Source organism: Ixodes scapularis, unplaced genomic scaffold (assembly GCF_016920785.2).
Source record: "Ixodes scapularis isolate PalLabHiFi unplaced genomic scaffold, ASM1692078v2 PGA_scaffold3__209_contigs__length_174095766, whole genome shotgun sequence".
Taxonomy (NCBI): domain Eukaryota; kingdom Metazoa; phylum Arthropoda; class Arachnida; order Ixodida; family Ixodidae; genus Ixodes; species Ixodes scapularis.
This window is the reverse complement of record NW_024609868.1, coordinates 148,372,046-148,390,937: the sequence shown is the minus strand read 5'-3', so window position 1 is coordinate 148,390,937 and position 18,892 is coordinate 148,372,046. Positions and strand designations below refer to the sequence as shown.

General features: G+C 49.9%; 1 protein-coding gene across 1 annotated transcript; it reads left to right on the top strand.

Moving 5' to 3' along the window:
- The first annotated feature begins 9,048 nt into the window (after nt 1–9,048).
- On the top strand, nt 9,049–10,005 carry LOC115324885. Its single transcript, XM_029985585.2, has one exon. The coding sequence runs from the start codon at nt 9,049–9,051 to the stop codon at nt 10,003–10,005; it is 957 nt and encodes a 318-aa protein (XP_029841445.2).
- Nucleotides 10,006–18,892: the final 8,887 nt, after the last annotated feature.

The window sequence follows — 18,892 nt, the reverse complement described above, 5'->3', positions numbered from 1 at the left end:
TAGCTTAGGCGCACACCTACACCTGCTGCAATGAAGAGTGAGATTGCCCGAGGACAATGATCTAACTGAAAGCGCGTGTTGCCTAAGTTTGTCATTGACGTACAGAGCGCGACACTGTTAGCGCGAACAAGCGATCGCCGGTTTTTCTTCAGTTTTTCTTTTTGAAACCAAGGGATGTAATCCAAGTTATTATTGCTTCTGAAAGAGTTAATTTAGTTCTATAATGTACGCGATAACATTTAGCGGTTGCTAATACTATTTCAAGATAAAATTCAAAAATGCGCCGATGTCGTGTTCGCGCTAACAATGTCGCGATGAGTACCTTCTGGATTTGCCGATATATACTATTTCACTTTTTTTTTCTTATTCAAGACACCCTCCTAGCGTTGCGCCAACCTTTTCTACCATTCTTCGCACAGGCATGATCATTGCGTTTACCGCGATTAACACTCGCACCCAAACAACTCAATTAACGTCCACAGCGACATAATGCCTCCTTGCCACTCTTTTGAGCCTATGTATTTCCTAGTGTACATAAGGTATTACTTGAGGCCTTACAGTAGGCTTCTTGCGAATTTCTCCAGATTCTTATCTTTTTCTATAAGGCTTTTTGCCAGCCCTACAAGAAGGATGTGCGGATAGCCACCTTCAGTTAACTTGTTCAACGGGCTAAACAACCCGCACCCCATTTTATGTGGACATAGCTTGTATATAGCCGTCCGCAGGAAGGTTACCACTATACCTCTCGTTATAACCTTCGGGTGGGTAAAATCATACAAGGCACCAAACTTAGTTATTGAACAGTAAATTCATCACACGTGGTCATCTGCAAAGCTAAGCTTTATTTCCAGACATTCCAGGGTCCTAACCAATGATTGTTCCATTGCAAAGTTTACGCCAGAAGAACGTGGTCTAAAATATTTTGTGATATAACCGCTTGCCTGTTCCCAACTGCATAACGCCGAAACACCACCAGGTAGTCATCAACGTAACGGAAAACTGATTGCTTCTTTCCTAGGACACTTAACGATTTTTCAATAACAACGTGCCCATGACTGGAATATTTGATACAATGCACATTTTGCCTCTGTAAAAGTTGTTCTTCCTTAAACAAACTAAATGTGCAACCGAAATAAAAAGGACACTTTTAATTCTTACATAAACTCCATTGTTAGCCAGAGTCTGCGCATGTTCGGAATATTGGCCCGCCTAACTAGACCATTTAGCACTCATCATTGTCTGTTACGACTGTGCAGTACTCATGTACGCTCTAGACTTGAATTTGCATCCGTTATTTGGAACTCTATCTCTAGTACAGCGAGTGAAAAGATTGAAGATATACAAAAACAATTTGTGCGAAAATATCTATGACAGATATTTTCGTCGTACGTGTTATTTTGAATATAATTTGATTTTATCCAAACTAAAACTACGGTACTCTGCGTAAGAGGAGATCTGTCCGGGATGTTAAGTTTTTGCACAGGTCGGTCCAAGGCTCCATAGACAGTCCTGCACTTCTTGCTTCTTTACACTTCCGCATTCCCGTCTGTGCAAACTCTAGAAATCTCAGAGCTTTTTTACCCAGATATTTATAGCAACTTGTCACCGATATCACGAATTCAACATGTTTCAGACGCGAAGTTTTGCAATGCTGATATTTTTTGTACAAAACTGCCTCTTGTTTGTACAGGGTTGCTCTAAAATTGCCTAAACTGTTTGCATGTGTATTGATGTAAACCATAGGTATAAGTTTTAAAACAAGTGTATAATTTAAAGCAGGGATATTTGTGATGACTATGTATTTTATGCTTCGTGCTTTCCCGCAAAGGCTTTAGAGCTGTTGGTAAGCACGCGAAAATAAACGTTGAATTGAATTGAATTGAACTGCAGTTCTAAAAAAATCTCTGCACTAATCCCTCGTGAATATTGAAAGACCACACTTCTGTACGACTCAATACTTTCCTTCACAGCCTCTAACAAAATATCATTTGGTGTTGCATAAAACAAGTCATCAATATCGAGCGACACTGCATCAAATACGCCTTGGATTTTTTTCCCCAACCATTTTTTTACACTTTCCGAGTTGTTCACCCTGAATGGATCTTCCAGGTTCAGACACAAAAGGTATCGTTGAAGATACAACGCCATATGCATCTGCCACGATCTTTTTTGAGACACAACCGCCCGAGACGGCATGGCAACTTTGTAAATCTTAAAGGGCAACTCCGGCCAAAACTAAAAGTGAAATACATTACTGGTATCGCTGTACTGGCACAAAATACAACCCCAGCCAAAATATTACGTCCGGGGGACGCCGCATTCTCAACTAATGCCGATAATAAAAATGCGACCCGCCGCGAGCCGCTGCTCCATAGCGCGCGGCCAGCGGGTTGCCGGTCGCTAAAGCAACACTGGGCCGTGACGTCAGTATCGTTCTCTTTTTTTCCTCCGGTCCGGGCGTTGCGCGGAGTGCGCTTCTTTCAGCCGCCACCATCGCTACTTCGGCTTGCGATTGGCGTGTTTAGCCGTTGCTTCTATCTGTAGCCCGTGTAGCTTCGGTATAGCCTTTTATTTATTTGCTTGTGAGGACTCTAAGACACGTTTTAGCGAGCGACCCGGTGCGCCCAAGACTGCCCAGCTGTTCTTCGAAAAATGCCGAGTACAACTTGTGGCGCTGTGGGCTGCTCAAACAACCCGCTCCACAACTCGGAGGTGCTTTTTCACAAGTTTCCAACGGACCGGAAATTGAAGAAGGTGTGGGTGAACGCTGTTCAACGAGTGGACCTTGGGCTTCGGCTTTTACGCGCCCGAGGAAAAAAGAACGAAAAAACAGGCGTGCACAGCCCAGCACACGTGTTCGGGCGCCGCGGCCCAAGCCGGAGAGCCTCAAAGCTTCGTGTCTGGGACTGACCCGCAGCGCGAAAGCGAGAGGGCCCCCAGTACTGTACGTCACTGGCAGCGCGGTTGAGAGCAACGCCGCTCCATCTACGGAGCCCCAATGACAATTTAGGCCTAGCGACGAGTACGGAAGACCGCACGCACGGCTACAGCCGCCGAGCACGGCACCGAATGAGTTCACCCGTTTTCCAGTCGCTAGCTTTTGGGTATACAAGCAACGAGCACGGCAAAGCGCACGCACGGCGGCGGCCGCTGAGTACGGCACCGAACGAGTTCACGGGTTTTCCTGTCGCTAGCTCTTGAGTATACGCACGAACTCTTGCTACATATGCTGGACAACTACAAAGTATACAGAATTGAAACAAAATTAGCGTACCTCCTATCTTTAGACGGCTAGCGCAAAAGGGGTAGGTGCCGCTCGGCCTGCATACTCGTTGAACGAGAACGATCCTGAGGTCACGTTCCCATAGCGGCTGATTTCCAGTGTTGCCGGGGCCTCGAGCGGCTAGTTTCGGTTTTCTTAGCCGCGCCCCAAACAAAACTTTGAGGCGTCGATATCTTTAAAACTACGCACAATAACGAGAAACAAATTACACCTTGCAATTCAGGGACGCTGACTGCGCTGAAAACAGTCATAATCCTAAAATCGAAAGTATGGACCGTAGTTGCCCTTTAACCAAGGATGAAGCAATAAGGTGCAGATGTTTTCCCGATATATCCAAGTCTTAAGTTTACCAAGGCCCAAACTCTTCATACAGTGGAACTGCCTTTTCTTTCGGACCGTTCAACAGCCTAACTAAGGGAAGTTATCAGGTTATCATTCTTGAAGAGGTGGCGGAAACCCTTATAATAAGAAAATCTTAAGAGTCCGAAAAATATTGCAAGTAAGAAGCATACTGTAAGACCTGTGGTATTACCGTATATACACAAGGTAACGCATGGGCTCAAGAGAGTGGCACAAAGGCATAATATCCTTCTTGCAGTGTAAGTTCACTAAAATTGGGTCGTTTGTGTACTCAAGTTGATTGCCGAAAAACGCAGTGGTCAGTTCTTTGCAAATCTTAAAAAAGTTTGTTCAATGCTGAGAGGGTGTTGTGTAAAAAATAGCACTTTACTCTGATTGAGAATTTATTGGCCACAGCGAAAGATGCGTGAATGACAGACCTAGGGAAGGAGCGCTGTGAACTATAGCATCGCCCTCGGTCAATATCAATATTCATTGTAGCAGCAAAGTGGAAAGTTGTGCCAGTTGGCCCAACTTTCCATTTTGCTGCTACAATGAATTTGAATGAATTATTTAATTATTGAATTAAATATTTACTAATAATTGAATTATTTAAAGAATCATTGTAGCAGGCGTGGGTGCGTGCCTAAGCTAGAAGATACGATTATTTCGGGGAAATATGGACAGCATGTCACGAGGGGGAGTGCAAGATCATACTCCTTCTCACGATGCAAAAATTATAAATGTGTTTGTGAGCCATCGATAGTGCTCCATGACTGGGAACTGGCGTTCTTAGATGTTTTTGACATGAATGCATATTTAATGACTTGGTGAATGGGTTATTGTCCGATTCGTTAACTTTGATGCGTGTGAGTTCCTAATAAAATCAGTTGAACAACAACTTCCTGCCTGCGTACGTTTTTTTTTTCTAATAATTTGTCTTGTTTGCGCTGTTTTTACTTTTCATAGAAGCATATCGAAGTCGCCTATGTTTCTACCATTTTTTGCTAATTGAGAGTAGGAATATAGAGGCCCCGACGCTTGAAGCCACAAACAGCTGGAGGGGTCACACCGCGCATACGCAGGTTGCGTGCACATGCTCAACGCGGTGCCTCAAGCTGTTTGGGGCACCCAAAGCGTCGGAGCCCATTGTTATAAAACGTTGCTAGCGATAGGTGTTATTGGCTTTTTCCACCACTGGAAATGACGTCCGTTGTTGATGCCGTAAATGTCGATGTTGATGTGTACATGGTGAATTTGTAGTTGGCAATGTTGTAGTTGGCGAATTAGGACGTAGGGTGTCCATCGTCGATGCTTTTAAATCCCTGAAAAAGGCCGCCCGCTGCCCGCGACAATCAAAACTGGGTCGGCTGCGTGCGAAGCAGAGGCGTTAGCACAAAGCTCCGCCACAAAGTTAAGAACCTTCTTTATACTTGGCGTTTTTTTAGTACCCAACCACCACTCCACGCACTTTCAGATTAAAAAAAAAACAATATATATATATTGTAGGTTTCCCTGCCCACAGCCTGGAAGCCCCGGGTTCTCGTACGTGCGGTCCACCCCGGAAGAACACTGAACACGTAACAACAAGGAAGGATTTCTTACGTCTTCTTTATTCCTCGTTTCGACCCCGAATGCCCCTGCGCCTCCCCCCCAGCTGCGCCCTGCCGGCGCGTGGCGCTGCCGTCGGGCGCCTTGCCCTCTGCCCGCGCGCGATTGCGCGCGGGTGTGACCCTGCGCGCAATCGGCGCGCAGGGTCACACCCGACCGGATATTGGGAGGCCCAGAGTTCAAATCCTGGCTCCGCCACCAGCGAAAACGCTGGGGTCGCGTTGGCGGGACGTCACAGTCAAGGCAGGTACCGGTGGAGTGCCGGTTGTCTGAGTTGCGCTGGTAGTCATCGTTGCGCTGCCCGAGGAAACCACGGGGTTGGATTTGGCAGCGGTGACGGTTATGTTGCGGTGACGAAGCTCCCGGATTTCAAATGAGAAGAGGGGCGGGAAGACCGTTGCCGACCTCCACCATGTGTAAGAAAGACGAGGTGGAGATAAAAAAGACCGGCTTACTGGCCGAGCCCTGGAGCAATCCTGCCCCGCGAGCTCCAGCATGAGACACACACCGCCCGTGCAGGCGGTGCGCTGTTGTAGATGGTAATGATAGTGTGGATGTTGATGGTGATGAAGTTGCGCTGTTACAATATATATATATATATATATATATATATATATATATATATATATATATATATATATATATATATATATATATATATATATAAGGTGTTTTTTAAGCTTAACAGAATTTAAAAAAAACCATGAAAGCTAAAGTAATGCGGTCTGCGCAGTTTAAATATAGTGCCTGGCGGACATTATATTCAAGAAGCCATGCAACTGTAAAATGATTAATTAACTAAAATTGAATAATTAACTTTTTAATCAGGGGCTTTAGGGCACATGTTTATATTAGAGAAATGGTGGCAGTCAATGTTCAAAGCGAGCTCAGCTTTTAGAAATTGCGAATCGAGCTCATGGTTCGAGATATTCACCTCTTAAATTTGCAGTAGAAATCGGCCGATACCGAAACCAAAGCGGTGTGAGGAGCGCCGGAAGCACAGCCACGTTCTAGCGCGAGCCACAAAGTTGTGAGGTGCGCCGTACGCGTGCTTGAACCACGTTTGCTGAAGGACGGCGAGCGGCAGGTCGCAGGCAAAGTTGTCCACGACTCCGTCCAAGACATTCGTCGTGTAGTCGTTGCCGTTAAGGTTTCCCTCAAAGAAATTGGTCCGATCAGTCTGTTACCCAAAATGCCACACCACATGTTGACAAACCACTTGACCGTGTGATTATGCTGCCTCAACCAATGGGGGTTCTCGTCCGACGAGTAATGGGCAATGTGAAAGTTGGCGTTACCGTCCCGGCAGAACTTCGCCTCATTGGTCCAGATTATCTTGTGAAAGAAGTCCTCGTCCTCTTCCGTCTGGATTAAAGCCCAGTTGCAGAAGTCCAGCCGCTTTTGTCAGTCAAAATCGGTGAGGTCTTGATGGAGGGACACATGGTAGGGATGGAAGTTGTGCTTCTTCAGCAACTTCCATACAAAGCTTACGCTTTTTCCCGAGCCTCGAGCAATTTGTCGGGTGCTGGCATCAGGGTTGGCTCTCACAAACGCAAGGATATCTATCTCAAGATCGTGATTACAAATCACGTTTTTCTTGCGCCTTTGCTGACACACGGAACCCGTTTCGAGAAACTTTTTAAAAACGCTCACGATCGTAATATGGGTGGGAACCGACCGTCCTGGGTAGCGAGATGCATACAACCTCGCGGCTAGCCTATAATTCCCGTTCATTTCGGCGCACGCCCGCACCACATCCACCGTGCCTCGATGAAGTAGCTTGACATGGCAGGAGAATTCACTTCATCGCTGTCTTATGGCTTAAGCGAAGAACCGAGCCGCGTGCTCTTCAAGTTAGCCGCGATCACAGAATATATTACTTATCTTGCTATCAAGGGCCCTAAACTCGTGAAACAAAAAGTTGGAGACTAAAATTCGCGGAGCGCGCCGATTGGACGTCGGCGAAAAAAGCGCGAAGTCATCGTCGTGATAGGCCAATCGGTGCGCTCCGTCAACTTGTCCCCAACTTTGTGTTTTACGAGTTTAACGACCCAGTACTAAACTTATTTCTTTATTTCATCATCCCCGATCAAGTTTCAAATTTCCACCGTGAAACTTGGAACTTCTGAATCATTCTTCTTTCCATAAATGCATTTTCACGCTTCCTTGCAACCGTGACTAAATGACTCATAACTGATATCGCACGTCCAGCGAGGCGCCTCGTGCGGGTCCGTCAGATGACTCGTCCATTATCTGTCCAGCAGCCAAATGGAACCTGCGAACATCTGCGAGCCGCTGTCAATCAAAGCCATGACGCGAATTTCGTCACTGGGTGTTCCCGCTGACGTAGAAGGGGGGTTGTGCTCCCGGCGCTTCTCACACCGCTTTGGTTTCGGTATCGGCCGATTTCTACTGCAAATTTAAGAGGTGAATATCTCGAACCATGAGCTCGATTCGCAATTTCTAAAAGCTGAGCTCGCTTTGAACATTGACTGCCACCATTTCTCTAATATAAACATGCGCCCTAAAGCCCCTGATTAAAAAGTAATTAGTCAATTTTAGTTAATTAATTATTTTATAGTTGTATGGTTTCTTGAATATAATGCCCGCCAGGCACTCTAGCTTTTACGTTTTTTTCTTTTTAAATTCTGCTAAGCTTAAAAAAAAACAAAAAAACACCCTGTATATATACAGGGTGTTCCAGAGAACGCAGGCCAAATCGATCCTGCTAAAACTACTCATCGCAACGAAAATGGCTTGTGGCGTTTTGGTCCTGGGCCAGCGGCCCATTTAAGAAAATTATGAAAGTCCGGGATAATTAAGTTGTTAATTATTTTTGCGTAATTAACTCGTTAATTATTTCTGCGTAACCAACTATTTTAATATTGTGTTTAAGGGCATAGTTTAAATTAGAAAATTGCTCAGCATCATCGAAAAACACTAAATCAGCAAATTGCATAACGATAGAAGGCAGGCGAAGCATTTTACGGCTTTCTGAAAAACCGCACAAATTCGACCGGTTTTTAAGTTTCGGTATGCTATCGGAGCGCATCTCGGCCCCGGCGGCACCGCGCTCCGTGGAGAGATAGTGGCACCAGACACTGCTGCGTCGCGCGATGACAGCGCAGCAGAGGTTGGTTGCACTATCTCTCTACGGGGCGCAATGCCGCCCAGGGCGGAGATGCGCTCCGATAGCAATCCGCAACTTAAAAACCGGTCGAATTTGTGCGGTGGGCGATGGGCAAACGTTTATACAATGTTACGGTTGGGTCCAAATTTCGGCGGGGTGGTGGTTGGAGCTTTCGTGAGAGGGAAGCGTATATATTGTAGCGTGAAAATAAATGAGTTGCCAATGGTGGTACGCGGCGGGCCGCTTGCTGTGCTCCCCTTCCCTAAAACCGGTCGTCGTCACACCGGAGACGGGCTCGACTCGCTCCGGCCTTGGGGGCCCGCCGGTTCCGGAACACGTGCACCGTGCATGCGACGAAGTCCCCCGGGCCGGAGGGAGGAGGGAAGTGGTTTGGCGAGTTTCGCCGCTGGGACGAGGCAGTCGGGACTCGGGAGGCAGGCCGGCAACCGGACCGTCGTTCCGCCAGCGGAAAGTTTTGTATCCCTAACCCCTTGTCACTCTGTGTCCTACACGTACGATCGTTACAAGTGGTGGAGGTACGGGGTAGGTCCAGACTCTACGATATGACAGCGGTTTCAAAGCTGGTGCGGCGCCTTCAGTCGACACCATCGACACCACGGACGGCCTAGAAGGAGCGGCCGACTTACGGGCTCTGCGGAGCGGGAGGATCATCAACACGGCGGCGATGGCCACGAACCAGACCCCAGGTGCCGGAACACCGGGAGCTGCGGCGTTCAGGTCTATGTTTACGCCACCGGTGTTTCAAGGCGATCCGGAAGATGACGTCAGCGACTGGCTGCTGTTCTACGAGCGGGCAGGGGATTTCAACGGTTGGGACGGAACGCGCCGTGAGCAGTACCTGTGCGTTGCTCTTGATGGAAATGCCCGAAAATGGTACTCCACGACACTCCGAGGGACCAACGCTCCAACTACCTGGGAAGCGTGGAAGGCAGCGCTCAAGGAGACCTTCGGGAACCGCAGCATGCGGGAGTGGGCCTATCTGCGACTCAGCCAGCGGTTCCAGCTGCCGTCGGAGCTACCGGAACAGTACTTCTACGATGTACTTCAGCTCTGCGCTCGAGTCAACGAGGCCATGACAGAGGAGGAAAAGCTCCAACAGCTGACCCGCGGCCTCAGGCCAGAAATGCTGGAACGAGTCGTTCTGGCCAACCCGCAGACCACAGCCGACTTCCTCGACACACTCCAGCGTCTGACCCAAGCAAGTGAGATGGCCAAACATAATATGTGGGCTATGCCGTCACATCCACTGCCGGGATTCAACACTCGGCCGTCGCAACACGCGAGTCAGGAGGTACGAGCCAGCCAAGCTTTCTTGGACCCCCAAGGAGCAACGCCACAAGGGATGACAGCACCGGGTTTCTACCAACAGCCGTCTGAGCCACCTCCTGAGGTTACGTCGTCGCCACAACTGCAATCGGAGGTAGGCAGCTTCTTCAAAACTCTGACCGAAGTGCTTAAACCGCTCACCGAGTACAATGCCAGAAGGCCCGCATTCCCCGCGCGCACGACACGCGCCGCCAACGGTCAGCCTATCTGCTTTAAATGCGGAAGAGTGGGACATATCCAGAGGAGCTGCCCAAGACGCGACGTTCCGTCGGGAAACGAACCCGCCCGGGACTAAGGCCGCCTCCCGGGGAAGCAAAGGGTGAGCCACTTCTCGCGACTTTCGCAAAGAGCCACCTGGCTATGCTGCCGGCAACAGTGCATGGTGAGAAGACGTCTCTCATTCTCTACACGGGATCGGCAGTTAATGTGATTTCGGGAAGATTTCTCAACACGATCAAGGCCCCTTTGAAGTGCAGCCCCTCGGGTATAAGTGTGAGGGTGATCAGTGGCGCAGTTATAGTGCCGCGTGGCGAAGTTGAACTTGAGATAACAATCGGGGTCAACAAGCTTTGGGAGCGTTTCCTCGTGATCGAAGGTTTTGACTACGACGTGCTATGCGGCCTGCCATTTTGTCGCACTGCGGGCCTGGTACTGGATTTCCCTGACAAGTGCATTTATTTGCTGGGACAAAAGTTCGGGCTTACCGGTCACGAATCTACCACTACAGGAGACGTGCCCGTATACTGCTGCGAAGAGGTTTGCATGCCACCACGCTCCGAGGCCGTGGTGTTGGTGAGCGCTGACATGAACGGACTGGCCGTAATTGAACCTGCGGCTGGCAATCACTCTAAACAGCGTCCAGTGATTGCTCGTACCATCACCTAACTTTCCGTAGGTATCGGATGCGTGCGAGTGGCCAATCCCGGCGGTTCTGAGCTTTTTGTTGCTAAAGGCACGAAAATGGGAAACGCGATCCCTATCGCCGATGTTCAGCTGGGCGTCGCCGCTCCACTGACCTCGGAGACACCTGGAGCCAGGGAAGGCTCCAGGTTCGGAGGGACCTTGGAGCCAAGCGAAAGAGAACGCCTACAGAATCTTGTGAGTGAGTACAGTCATCTCTTCGCATCGCCCGATTCTCCGCCTGGAAGGACTCATGTCGTGACTCATGGCATCGACACAGGCAGCGCGACCCCACTTCGACAGAACCCGTACCGGCACTCACCGTATGAGCGAACTGTGAGCCAGGAGCAAGTCTACGAGATGCTCGGTAACGGCGTGATTCGCGAATCGTCCAGCCCTTGGTCATCGCCAGTGGTACTCGTCAAAAAGCGGAATGATACCTGGAGGTTTTGCGTGGATTTTCGACGAGTGAATGAGCTCACCAAGAAAGATGTTCACCCATTGCCAAGGATCGACGACATTGTCGACGCCCTGCAGGGAGCAAGGTACTTCACGACGCTTGACTTGGCCAGCGGATATTGGCAGGTCGCCATTGATGAAAAGGACAAGGAGAAGACGGCGTTTTCGTGCAGTTCAGGCTTGTACGAGTTCAATGTAGTCCCATTCGGGCTCTGCAATGCACTGGCCACCTTCCAACGCATGATAAACGAAGTCCTGTCGACAATGCTGTGGAGGGTGTGCCTCGCATATCTGGACGATATCGTGGTCTACTCCAGGACGATCGAGCAGCACCTGTGTGATCTTCGGGACGTTTTCGGAGCCCTCCACGAGGCCAACTTGCGCCTACAGCCCTCCAAATGCACATTTGGTGCCGAGGAGATTCGATACCTGGGACATGTGATCAACGGAGTGACTGTTCGACCTGATCCCGAGAAGCTGAGAGCTGTGAGCGACTTTCGAGTGCCGAGGTCAAGGCGCGACGTGCAGAGTTTTCTCGGCCTCTGCAATTACTACAGGCGATTCATACGTGACTTCGCAAACATCGCCAGACCCCTCACCGACCTCACGCGAAAGCAGGTCACTTTCCACTGGGGTGATGACTGCGATCGGGCATTCAAGGCTCTGAAGAGGTGCTTGACCACGGCTCCCATTTTGTGTCACTTCGATCCAGACTTGCCCACTGAGGTTCACACGGACGCCTGTGGGTATGGGATCGGCGCGGTCCTCGTTCAGAGGAAGGACGGCCAGGAGAGGGTGGTGGCGTACGTGAGTCGACATCTCAATCGAGCGGAGCAGAACTACTCGACAGTGGAACAGGAGTGCCTCGCGGTTGTGTACGCGTGCCGACAGTTTAGGCCGTATATTTTCGGAAGCCATTTTACGATTATCACGGATCAGTCTAGCCTGACGTGGCTAATGAACGCCAAAAATCCTAACGGAAGACTCGTCCGGTGGAGTATTTTGCTGCAGGAATACAACGCAACCGTGACGCACCGCCCGGGCAGAAAGAACATGAACGCCGACGCTCTCTCACGACTACCAGTAGAGCAGCAGACCAACGACGATGAGAGCGAGTACCCGCTGCTGGCCTTGCGAGAAATCGACGTGCCAAAATTGCAAAAAGAGGATGGCTTTTTCAAGGCGCTCATCGACCACCTCGAGGAGCCGGAGGCACCCGTCGCAGCGAAAACGAAGCGCGTTGCCCGGGCCTTTCACCTGCTCGATGGAGCACTGTATCGCCGGGCAAGAGGGTTCGAGAAGTTCCGGTCAGCCTTGGCTGTCCCCCGCGAGCTACGTAAAGAAGTCTTGTTATCGTGCCACGATGATTTGACCAGCGGGTATTTGGGAGTCAAGAGGACCTGGGAGAGAGTGCGCCAGAGGTATTACTGGCCGAGGATGTTTCGAGCCGTGCGCAGCCATGTGCGGTCATGTCCTGATTGTCAGACGAAGAAGACGCCACCCTTGATGACTGCAGGAAAGCTACAGCCGATACCGCCCAGCCCCAAGCCATTTCAGCAGGTAGGGATGAATTTCCTGGGGCCCCTTACCAGGACGACTGATGGCAATCGCTACGTTCTCGTCATCACGGACTACCATACCAAATGGGCGGAGGCGGTCGCAACTCCCGATGCGACAGCGGCAAGCGCCGCAAAACACTTTTTGGAGCGCGTCGTGCTTCGACACGGAGCTCCCCTAAGCCTGATCACCGACAGGAGAAAGCACTTCTTTGCGGATATGATAGAAGAGCTCTTCCGATTGACCGCCACGAATCACCACCGGGCCACTGCCTACCACCCGCAGACGAATGGGTTGTGCGAGAGATTTAACCGCACTCTCTCGCACATGATAAGCATGTACGTGTCGGCTGATCATCGGGACTGGGACCGTTTTCTACCATACGCGACCTTTGCCTACAATACCTCTGTGCATGACACGACGAAGTTCACGCCCTTCTTCCTCTTGCACGGACGAGAGGCAACGCTACCCCTTGATGCGGCACTAGGAGTACAGTCCGACGAGGTGCGGGCCCCGAGCAACCAAGAGGAGCTGCAGAAGTGGCAAAGAGCCAGAGAGCTTGTTTCCTCTCGTGAGCTGGAAGCACAGCGGAAGAATAAACAGAGGTATGACGTCAACAGAAGGGAGGCCACTTTTCGCACAGGAGACCTGGTCTACATTCGGACGCCCATCCGCAAACGCAATCGGACCACGAAGTTCCTGCACCCCTTCCATGGACTCTTCAGACTGCTGCGCCAGACCGGAGCGAACAACTGGGAAATTGTCGACCGCACCGGGCGCCGGAAGGACATCGTGAACGTGGCACGGCCAAAAACCGTACTACGAACGTCCGGGAGACCCCGACGGGGACGGTGAGATGGGGGAGGATGCCTCGGCGGGGGTTGACCAAGCGAGTGATGAGAGTTCGGAGGACGAGTTCTTTGATGCCGTGGACGTACCGAACACTCCGGAACCGTCGAGAGCTCAAAGTGAAAGTGCTAGTTCAGTGACCACAAACCCGGCAGATCATGGACTCCGACGCAGTGCACGACTTGAACAAAGGAAGGGTCGGGTGTGACAATTGTATGTGCACTAAGTCCTCCGTTGCCGCTTATTTCTTCTGGCATGAAGTGCTTGTGTGTCCAGATGCTGCGCTTGCGGTTTTCTTTGGTGTATAATTTATGCGCGTGAAATTCTTGGTGTGTGTCGTGGGTGTTAATGCTGAGATTGGGACCTCTTCAGCTGAACAGGGAGGAATTTGCAGCGTGAAAATAAATGAGTTGCCAATGGTGTTACGCGGCGGGCCGCTTGCTGTGCTCCCCTTCCCTAAAACCGGTCGTCGTCACAGCGGAGACGGGCTCGACTCGCTCCGGCCTTGGGGGCCCGCCGGTTCCTGAACACGTGCACCGTGCATGCGACGAAGTCCCCCGGGCCGGAGGGAGGAGGGAAGTGGTTTGGCGAGTTTCGCCGCTGGGACGAGGCAGTCGGGACTCGGGAGGCAGGCCGGCAACCGGACCGTCGTTCCGCCAGCGGAAAGTTTTGTATCCCTAACCCCTTGTCACTCTGTGTGCTACACGTACGATCGTTACAATATATATATATATATCATAAAAAAACGCCGTGATTACACTGTCAATGCCAAGAGCTCATGCCAGGAGTAACGCTTTCCCTCGCTACAAAACTCACATCAAAAAAGAAAGCGGTCGAAACAAAATCGACAGATTTTTATTTTGTTCCAAACACTTTGGTTCTTGCATCCCTGGGTACGTGAACGCGACGTCGACGCCCTGTTACTTTCCCATGACGTGTGGCAGCTATCCCTCTGACTGTACTGCGGATTCACACAAGACTGCTCGAAATGTATGGCTGGACATAGATACGGGCAGTGGATTGTGCCCAAACGCTACGATAACGAGAGCGTCCCAATCTTAACAACGTGTGGAAATGAGCGCGTGCCCGGCGTTTTGCAAACCCCAACGTGAGGCTATGATAAACGTTGGCGGTAAATGATTGGCCCCCAATCAAGTAGTCGTATTGCCACGCGCGTTGGCGAGCAAGCGCGTGCCTGGCCCGACCGTAGAGCAAGTCATTAGCTGTGATGCGGGGCGCTTTGTTTTGTGCGATTTTTTCTTTTCAAATGTCAAGTTTTGCGTGCTTTGTATTTACGCCCCTACGAAGGCAGATGAACGTTTTTTTTTTTTTTCGAGTTCATCGAACAGTATCTGCAATCGGACCGCATCGTTATTTTGTTAGGGGATTCTAACTGTTTTTGTGCAGCGCAGGACAGATCGAACAGTGCGCGGTTCAGGGATAACAGTACAGATTTCTTAAATGGCATGGTCGATCGTTATGATTTGGAAGATGTTGCACTTTGCGCGTCGAGTGGGAGAGAGGTGCAGTATACGCATTTTCAAAACGCCAGTCATGCGCGCTTGGATCGTGCGTACGTTACGCTCGACCTTGTTAGAGCGTGCAAGCAGTATGCGGTCGACCACGTCTCTTTCAGTGACCATGCTCTTGTTTCTTTTAAAATTTGTTCCCCTAAAGAGGCGCCGAAGAAGTTCGTGTGGGGTTTATGGAAGTTTAATGCCAAGCTTCTCAAGGACGATTGTTTTTCTAAGGCAGTGCGCCAAAAGCTGGAGGAGTTGGCAAGCGCGAAAGGGGAGGCGTTTGGCGTTAAATGGGAGTTATTTAAACAGGAAACGAAGATGGCAGCTATTGAACGCTCCAGTTCCTTGAAGCACGATGAAGAAAAAGAAACGCGTGATTTAAACGAACTTCTTCAGAAGTTGGTCCAAAAAGAATGCCTTTCGCCTCGTATCTTTTTCAACGAGATTACTAGTATCAGGAAACGCCTCGAGGTCCTTGATACCGAATGGTATAGGGGGGCTAAGGTACGTGCGCAGTTCAAGGGGTTATCGTGCGTTGAGATACCCACGAAAAGGGCGATAGGGGAGGAAAAGACTTACGCCAGTAAGAGTGACATCGGCGAGATTTTGTATCAAGGGGTTCTGTCACGCGATAAAAACGTAATCGAACGGGCTTTCGTCGACTACTATAAAGACCTTTTCAGCTACTGCACGCTCAAAAAGGATGAGTTTGGAGCCTATTATTTACCGTTAATGCCGCGCCTTTCGGATGAATTGCAGGAAAAGTTGGAGCAGCCCATGATGTTATGGGAAGTTGAAAAGGCGATCGACAATTTGCAGATCGGAAAGGCGCCAGGACCGGACGGTTTGGGCGCCGAGTTTTACAAAGAGTTTAAAGAACAAGTTGCCCCTATTTTGCACTGCGTCTTTCGTGAAGCGTACAGACTTAATGTTTTGCCTCCTTCGTTTCTATGCACGCACACCATTTTCATACCGAAAAGCGACGACCCTATAAAACTCCGTTTCGTTGGTTCGTACCGCCCGATCACACTAACGAACGTTGATTATAAAATTCTGATGAAGATCTTAGCGGAACGTTTGCAAAGCGTTATAGGAGTTATCGTCAGCCCACACCAGACGTGTGGAACAAGAGGGAGACGCATAGTTACAAACATACATGTCGCCCGTAGTATTTTGGAGTGCTGCGACGCTATGGTGCGAAGGGTTGCTATGGTTACAAGTAGATCTAGAAAAGGCCTTCGACCGCGTGTCGCACGAAATTCTTTTTTCATTTTTAAGCCATGTTAGTTTAGGTTCTGTTCTGTGTGATGGCGTGCGCATGGTGTACAAAAATTGCGCGACTAGATTTGTTGTAAACAAGTCTGTCAGCGAGCGCATTCGGCTTTTTTCTTCAGTGCGACAGGGCTGTGCACTTTCACCTTTGCTGTTTTGTATTTTTCTCGAGCCGTTTTGTTTAAGTATTATTCGGAGTGAGTTCATCCGGGGGTTTCAGTAACAAGCTACTGAAGTGCGTATTTTGTCGTACGCGGACGATGTGGCGATTTTTTGTGTGGACAAAGAAAGTTTCATCAAAGCCATAGAGCCATCGGAAATGTTTTGTGACAATACATGTAGTTCTGTTAATTGGGAAAAGTGTTTGGGGTTGTGGCACGGCAATTGGCCTTCAACGCCGGTTGTCTTTGAACGTGTTGTATGGACCGAATCGCCGCCCCGCTATCTGGCGGTTCCCTTCGCGTACTACCGCACCAACGACGAGTATTGACGCGGTCAAGTTTAAGCTTTACGCGAAAAGGCGACCAAGTTGAGAGGTGGGGGGGTTATCAATCTTCGCTAGCGCAGCTGTCTGCAGTGCGTTTCTTGCAGCCAAGGTGTGGTTAATCTTGCGGGTACTGCACTGCCCGCGAATCAACGTACAACGTATGCACCGTGTCTTCGCAGTTTTTATTCGGTGCTCTGTGTGGGAACGTACGAGCCGCACTAATCTTTTTCGTAGTCTCAAAGCCGGTGGTCTCGGCCTGTGTCATTTGTTTGTGAGGCAGTTGGTGAGCAGATTTATTTTTCTCCGCGACCAAAAAGACCCTTTTTTGCGAACCATCATTCAAGTTCGGCTGAGCAGAGCGATTCCTGGTTTTGTTGTTTCATCGAGCGAGGACTAAAGTGCCTGTGTGCGTTTTATTTTAAATAAGTTGTGGGAGCGTATTGTTTTTTAGTCACTCGTTTCTCGCTTGAGTACTTGTCTGAAGTGTCACATAAACGACTAACGACAGAATTGATTGATTTACTTTTTCCCATTCCCATGTATCGTTTTTTGTATAGTGCAGGTCCAGGGCAAAACGTGTTAAAACGAGTCAAAAGAATGCTGATGCCCCCGAACGTGAAAATCTTATTTTTCAAGCTGCACAGTCAGACGCTTCCTGTCAAAGCCTGTTTGGTTGAAAAAGGCCTGCCAGTGGCATGGTCTGACAACTGCATCCTTTGCAAAAAGCAAGAGACAGTTGAGAACGTCTTTCTAGACTGTTGGCACGCTGTCTTTTTTTGGCATGTCCTCCAAAGGACCCTCAAAAAAGACCTCCCATTAACGCCACATGGCATACGTTACTTAGCTGTATAAGATGAAAATGGTGTTCCTTTCGACATGCTCCTGCTGCTCAGCCTGCACAGCATATGGCGATGCCGCATGGCTGTGCGACACGCAGATGTTGATGTGCGTCCTGTTTATGAATACTTTGTAGAGCAGATGTGTTTCTCCAAGGAAATGTTCAATCCACTGCAACCACCCCCAGAGTGGTTGCCTCTTCTTGATGGGCTCTCTGCCCTCAAGGACTTTTAACAGTTCCCGACGTCAGCCAAGTCGGCTGAGGACTTTTAGTGTCTTATGTGCGTGTGTATTTTCAACTTGTGCGTTTGACTCACATCATGCAATAAAGAAAAAAAAAAAGCGCGTGCCTGGCCGCGTGGTTACCGCGCTTGACTGTCTCGCGGAAGGTGTAGGTTCTATTCCAGTCATTCGACTGTCCTTTTATTTATTCTTTCAACCTGGCCTTCTCGCAAGTTCTAGAACATTCTCGTCTGACCGAGTTCCGAAAGTTCTACGTACCGAACGTTCTACGCCGAATGATCCAGAAATCCACGAGGGTACATAAGGGACTCCGCATGGCGAGCGGAGTCAGTTTGGCCCCAGCGTTCGATTCTGCTGTCACGACGACTTCGACGCCCTCGACCCTCTGCTTTATTCTGTTCCTTTTTTTTTATTTTTGGGCACAAGTTCGCCCCATTAAACGTTTAGTTTCTCTAGTTATTATCGCCTCACCACTTGTCATTCGTGACGTTTTGGTGGAGGTGCGGGGTATTTGAATTCTAGGCCCGTGGACCGTACCCCTCCGAAACACGCCGGCCAAGTGACGTGCTCAGCCCCGGGAGGCTACCCTTCGCAGAAGACCAGACCAAGGCCCGGTCAAGTCGACGTAAACAAGGCCTACCCCCGGAACTCGGACCCCTGCCGCAGAAACCAAAGAAGAAGACCGCGACGATGACGACTCCACCCGTTGTTGTCCTACCCGTCGCTGCCCGTACGCCCGCGTCCTTCCACGGTGAGCCTTATGAAGACATCGAGGACTGGCTACACCAGTACGAGCGAGTGGCCCAGCACAACCGATGGACGGACGGACATCGCCTGCAGAGTCTTTGCTTTGCGCTCGAAGGGACAGCCAGGCACTGGTTCGAGAATCGCGAGACTTCCTTGATCTCGTGGAACGCCTGCAAGGATACGCTGAGACGGACATTCGCCAACCAATATTGACGGGAGAAGGCCGAGGACCTTCTTCGAATGAGGACACACTGACCAAACGAGACTATCACCAGTTTCGTCGAGGATATTTTGTGCCTGGTCGCCCGCGC

Excerpts from the sequence above, each read along its gene's own strand:
- LOC115324885 (XM_029985585.2), top strand. The coding sequence starts at position 9,049 with ATGGCCACGAACCAGACCCCAGGTGCCGGAACACCGGGAGCTGCGGCG.